The sequence below is a fragment of the Dipteris shenzhenensis genome, chromosome 13 (assembly GCF_047967505.1).
Source record: "Dipteris shenzhenensis isolate YYH24624 ecotype China chromosome 13, Dip_SZ_1.0, whole genome shotgun sequence".
Classification (NCBI taxonomy): Eukaryota; Viridiplantae; Streptophyta; class Polypodiopsida; order Gleicheniales; family Dipteridaceae; genus Dipteris; species Dipteris shenzhenensis.
Window position 1 is genome coordinate 45213275 of NC_141608.1, and position 6668 is coordinate 45219942.

Genomic DNA, 6668 nt, shown 5'->3' on the forward strand with positions numbered 1-6668 from the left:
CTAGACCATTTGGTGCACTACCTTACATTTTTTGGTTAGCTTTGCCATTGGCACACTACTTGTTCTTGTAGCGTCCTACTAACCTTTTGACTTCCAATTGGGTTTTGTTGCTCTATAACCTTTTGGCTTCTTGCTATACTAGGAGTACAATGACATGCTATTTAGGAGGGTAGGCAAGGAACTTGTTAACAATAATAAAAATGGGAAAGAAGATGGAGATGATCAAGATATTGGAAACATTGGAAAGATTGTAAGCATTACTTTAGTACCACAATTCCATGGATGAGATGATAAGTAATAATGTCGTGTCATTGCATATGTTATATATAGATTATGTCCTTTTAGAGGTTTGATTCATTCATAATTTTATCCCTTTTGAAGAATTTTTAATATGCGCGCCCTTTCAAGGGATATGCAAACGTCTATTCCTTTCAAGGATTAAATGAATACATATAAATGAGCTTTTTACAATATAAGCAGTAACAATTGACTCTTTTTTATTCAAGTGAGTTTGTCCTTTTAGGGTTCTGTTTCTTGACTTGCTTGTTTATTTTTGCTTAGTCACCTTCTTCCTTTCTTCTTTATTTCTTGTTTTCTTTCTCTTTTGTTTATTTGACGTATTTTAGTGAGCACAAGGTTTGCCCAAGAGGCTCCACGGGTTTTTAGAAACTCAATATAGCTGCTTATGCTTGGGCACTGATGAACGACATAAGTGTTGCTTTGCTTACTAAGTATATCTTCCTTTTGTTTTCCATAAAAGGTTTTGTTTACCTCTTTTTTCTTCTCTTTCATTTTCTCTCTTATTTTCTGTGTAAATTTTTTGTCTTTAGAACAACAAAAAATCTAAATTTGTATGATTGGACTTATTCTAGTCTTACAAAGGTATATTTTTCTATCACCTTAGCGAACATGCAAATTCTTTGAATTTTCGTCCAAGTAGTGATCAGTTGTTCAACTATATCATTTTATCTTACGTGGGCGCAGAATCCCCAACAACTAAAATTCTTCTCATTTATTCTTATTATTATTTTAATTCTTTTCTTTTTGTTTAATATTTTATTTTATTTTATTTCTTAATCTCTCTCTCTCTCTTATTTTTTAATCATGTTTTTAAATTTATTTCTTTTTTAGTTTACTTTTTTATTGTCATTTTTATTTTAGTTTTTTACAAAAGTGTGCTTTAGCGTTTTGTTTTAGTTGCTCTCATTTGTTTATTTAACTGTTCATTTCTATTTTCTTGTCTTTGGTATTGACAGCTTTATTTTTGTTTATTTTTATTTTTAATATTGATATTGGTAACTTTCCTTCTCTTTTTCTTTCTTTAGTGCTTCTAGGTTGATTAAGCTCTTACAGTGGCCTTAGGGCCTTGGCTAATCCTAACTATAATCGCCAGTTTGGGAGTATATTGGCTTAACGATAAATGCTATGATAAATTCATCTTTTGGAAACCAACAGGGTGTTTCTTTACCTCCACAAAACGAGGACACATGGCAAGATAGGGATTCACCATGGTTTAGTTAAGCTAACTGTGGTTAGCCATAGTTTAGATCAGTAAACAGAGTTAACCATGGTTTGGTTCAATTAACCATGAGTGAGGAGGGGCAATTACTTTTATGCCACATAGTAGCCTTATCCACAGGTGCCATGTCATCATGCACAGTCCTCAGCTGCCTAATTAGCAATGACATGTCAACCTGCCACATCAGCAGGGGACACCTCAGCAGCACAATCACCCATGTGCCACCTCAGCACACAGAGTGCCAAACATGCACAGTTGCCTCTTCATAGGCACAGTTGTATTCTGCATGTGATCACCAGTCTACCACATCACTCTCTAGGCCACATCATCATTTTTGGCCTTCTTGGGATCAAAGTTTGGCCTATCCTTCCGGGGGCTGTATCTTTTGATCCAAAGGGAATTTCGCAGAGCTGTAAAAAGCAAAAATGATTGCTAGCTCGCGCTCTACGCGTTGAGCACATCAGATCTGCCATTCGAGATTTCCACATGCTAGCATCATTGATTCCTCATCATCGGAACCACCTCCTGATCCTTTGCAGCATACCCAGCACTTAAAATGAATCAAGATAAAATTCATTTGCTGCATTTATCGCATCGACGTGTAGTCTAGCTATAGACTAGCATCACCATAGAGGAGATCCAACTCCATCAAGCCAAGTCAGCCATTACCACATTACCCGATTAGTTCCCACCGGCGTTAGTCCCATCGGATCTATCATCGGTAGTCACTTTCACACATCTGACACGAGTTCGGTTCTCTTGGCATTTGGCAGTTCACGACACCAGCGTGACACTTGGCAAAGTTCTCCTCGGATTCAGGATTGTCGCATACTTCTTGCACACCCACATGCCACCCATGTAAAGTCACGCATTGTTGACTATTTTTGGCATTGGTTTCCCATATACATCAGCCTTGTATAGCCTCTTGGCTACTCCCGACACACAGTTGTCATCATTCATTAACAAGCTTGATCCTTGGCACATTGCAATTCTTCTGCCATGACTTGGTTCTGATAGTTTAGCGTAAGCCCCCTAGTGGCAACTCCTTTACAATGTTCTCATGGGTAGACACTCTCGTTGTTACATGGGTAAGCCTCTTGCACAGAGCACCAAACCGCCTACAGCATGGAGTTATCCACATCACTTCATTGATGATACACCAGTCATGACTCCGAACGAGATCCGTGAGTGGAAAGAAAACCTTCTTCGACCATTCATTGCCACAGGGTATGTACCAGTCTATGATGCAGACTCTAGCCTCATTGGCCTTGATAGATCAGATGCAGTTGCAGATGCCTCAGATGTTAGCATGGATCAGCCCGCAGTTTCTGATCATGCACATTCCTCGATAAGCCCTCAGCATGAGACACACTTCTTGGTAAGCCCTCAGCATGAGGCACATTCGATAGTAAGCCCTCAGCACGAGGCATATTTGACGGTATGTCCTCAGTACGAGGCAGTCCCATCTACATCAGCATAGGCTGATTCTAGTGATGTATAGCCATCACATTCATGCATGGATCTGACTCCATCTACTGTCACATCATCTGTAGATATCGAGCAGGAGTTCACCTATGATCATGTAGTTATTCAGCAGGTAAGTCCTTAGCACAAGGCACTCACATCTTTTGCCGCATGCAGAGATATATGCCCCAGTGCATTCAGCTCTTCAGGTGATTCCATTCCAGCATCCAGCACTAATGCTTTCACCTCTGAGATAGAGCATACCTTGGGCTCAGTTCCCTTCAGCAGATCAGTCTTCAGGACATTTCAGCATCGGCTCACTCATGCCGCATTGCATCCTTGGATTCAGTGACCCTAACCCTAAGGGGTTGACATGTATATCTTCATGTTCATTGTCAATACACTTAGTGTACAGGTAGCTATATCGTGTGCACTCCTCTCTCTGTCCCTCTCTTACTTCCGCTATCAACAATTAATACCTCAATTTTGCTTTCTAGTAACTTAAGAGACTTTTTAGAGACTTTTTCATGAAAGGCACAAAATTTCGATTGTACTCTTTTAAAGAGTCTTGACTTTTAAAAGCTATCGATAAGGAAATCTTAAAGTTTGTTTGGATTTGTCAAAGTTGACATGCAATCCCGCTGCTAATCCATACAATGATAATGTGGTCATAAGCATGCGGACTTCCCGAGGAGAGTTCTGTGGCAAATATAAGAATGTTTAAGAGTTCAAAATATTTTATCAGAATGGAAAGGGAAGATCTTAAAGAAAGTTGCTTCGAAGCTAGAAGAAGTCCCTCCAGTTAATTGCTCAAAGCAAAGTAACCATCTTTCTAAAGAAGATGAAACTCTTCTTCAAAAATTCCATAGGAATTTTATCATTTCTTATATGGACAAATGTTCCAATAACTCTGTTTTTTATTTACAAAAAGTTTTACTTAGAATGTCTTTTTAGAGAAGTAAACTCGTCCGCCAGAACTTACGCTCCTACCTTAGTTTCTCAAAAGGATTTGATCTCAAAATACCAAAGCTTTTGTAAGTCTTCTGGGTTTGTTTGCAATCCGAGTATCCCTTTTCTTTGTGCTGCTTGGAAGTTTCACAAAACTCCAAATAGGCCAAGATTTATTGCACCTGCTTGTGAGACTACTTTGACAGATGTCTCTAAATGGCTAAGCGAGTGCTTCAAAGCCATGTTGCCTAGTGTCCATGAACTTTGGAGGGACTTATTAAGGGAGACATATGTCCCCTCGCACTCAAGCTGGATTTTAAATGACTCTAGGAGTGATTCTTATTGCAAAAATTTTTAATTCCTTGGAAGCATTCAAGAAAAAGAGTCTCCTATTCTCCTTCAAACCCATGATTTTAACAAGCTTTGTCTCTAATCAAACATATGTAGTAAGAAGAATGTGTAAAAATTACACCAGAGCGTATTGTCAAGATTGTGGATCAAAGACAATTCAGAAGACAGTTGTCTTGGAGTTTGTAATGACACAGCCGAAGTAAGAAGAAAATGTAAAAATCACAACTGAGAGTACTCTCAAGATTGTGGATCAAAGACAATTCAGAAGAGAAGCCATGGTGGTAGAGGCAAGCTTGGTGCAGACATCCACGCTACCTTGTTGGCTATGGTGGCCGGGGAAGAAGACGAGCTCTCCCAGACCCCCAAACCTCGCAGGCCTGGCAGCTATCGCCTTTCCCCACCCAAAGTCCACATCGAATACCGGGAACCTGGGGGAGCTTGTTGCCACCAGCCCTTGCGTCTCTAGCCTGAAGCTTCCATAGTAATTGTCCCTCAGCTCCAGCCAGTGCATGAAATCCCTCACTGCTTCGCCCCTGCATTGTTGAATCGCCTCATGAATCCTCTCCGCTGTCGCTGCTAAACTTTCTTGGACAAGATCCCCCGCTTTGACCTCCAGCTTTACGTTGTATACTGCGTTTCCGAAGTAGGAATCCGGCAATGGAGGCTCCATACGCTTCCTGCAGTCCGCTAGCACCACCAGATGCAGCTTCTCCTCGGGATTTGCTGTGGCCGCTCTCGCAAATCCCTTCCATATGTGGGCGCAGATGGCTTCGTAGGAGGAGGCACGTCGTTGCCCTTCTCTCGTTGCCTGTGCCTTCAGGTCTTGAATTCGCTCGGCAGTGAAGTGGAACACTCTCGGGACTGTTTCTATCTCTCCGGATTCGTTCTCTTCGGCCTCTGCGAACTCGAAGGGCGCTCTGGCTCGTTCCGGCGAGGGGCTATCCACCTTCAGCAGCGTTCTCTCGTGCACTGGAGGTCTTGAAAGAGGAATGCCCCTCGCGATTTCTCCCCAGGACACGAGGAAGTGCCACAGGGAGTGCCCATCCGCGAGCACATGGTTGATGCTGATTCCGAGGGCGAGACCCCCGTCTACAAATCTGGTTACCTGTTCGCAACAGCAACATGTTATCTAGCCTACTGCGAATGCGCCCTCTCTGCCACGCTCCTTCTTCTTCTTCTTCTTAAATCTCCTGTTCCTCGCTCGCACCACCAAAAGAAAACCCTCCGCCCTCTCTCTAACCCTCCGCCCTCTCTCTTACCCTCCGCCCTCTCTCTCCCTCTCCCCCTCCCCCCTCTTTCTCTTTCTCTCTCTCCCTCTCTCTCTCTCTCTCTCTCTCTCACACACACACACACACACACACCGTATTCTTACCTGCACCACCATCAGCGGAAGATCGCATCTGTCCGAACTCAGCATCTCATCGGAGCCTGCCAGCTCACCGAAGCACTCCTGTATCTGCACGCTCTCGCCCAAGTCGCTCAAAGGAGCATCGATGGAGGCCTCGACGAAATCGACACCGGCATCGTTGCAGTCGACGGAAAATCTGCCGTCGTGGTCTCGCACAAGGCGGCCAGCGAGGGGGAAGAAATGGGCGAGGGCGAGGGACAAGCTACGTTGAAGGAGGACGACGAGGGAAGGGGAGTGATGAAAGGGAGGGGGGAAGAAGAGGAGTTTTTTGTTGTAATGGAGGTTACGCCAGAAGAGGTCGAGGCTGCAGAGAAAGAGTAGTCGCTGAGGACGAGTGGCGATGGAAGGGATGACCGTGCTGCTTCTCTCAAGGGTACACACCTTCATCCTTCCTAGCCTCTTGTTCCTAGTCCTACAAGGTCTTTTCTTCCTCAATTAGAAGGGAGTACACCAGATGAATTTTATTTTATTTTTGTTTTGAGATCCGGCTTTGCTTTGTTAGGCGCTTACCCCGTTCCGGGCCACCTCAAGTGTGGACCCTCTCCAGAACATATCACCAAACAGCGGAGAAGATACCAAGGCCCTCACGGACCAAGGCATGCGGGACTTGCCTTCGACCTCTAGGCCTCCAACTCACCACGCTAAAACTCTATAAACCGACGGGTGCTTAGACTAGAGCTGCCATACCCATATCGGGCATCGACTCAAGAAGAAGATGGGAGAGAGAGAGAGAGAGAGAGAGAGAGAGAGAGAGAGATGGTCAACAGAAAAGGGTGAAGAGAAAGAAGAAGAAGACTACTTCCAACAAGAGAGAGAGAGAGAGAGAGAGAGAGAGAGAAGAGGGGGAGAGGATTTTAAGGGATACAAATAGCAAGTACAACTTAGCGGAAGCATAAAAATTCAAATGGAGATTTTAATAAAAGAGCGAATTGAAAAAGAGAAGAAGAAGAAAGAGAGATAGAAGAAGAAGAGAGAGAG

The 6668-nt window shown here is 43.4% G+C and overlaps 1 protein-coding gene across 1 annotated transcript; it reads right to left on the reverse strand.

Annotated features, from left to right (window-relative positions):
* Positions 1-4309: 4309 nt before the first annotated feature.
* On the reverse strand, positions 4310-6094 carry LOC147895461 (shikimate O-hydroxycinnamoyltransferase-like). The gene is made up of 2 exons (XM_087383739.1): positions 5655-6094; positions 4310-5387 (listed from the first exon to the last, which is right to left on the reverse strand). Exons 1-2 carry the CDS (start codon positions 6075-6077, stop codon positions 4533-4535), a joined length of 1278 nt encoding a protein of 425 aa, XP_087239865.1. The 5' UTR covers positions 6078-6094; the 3' UTR covers positions 4310-4532.
* Between the last annotated feature and the right edge of the window lie 574 nt (positions 6095-6668).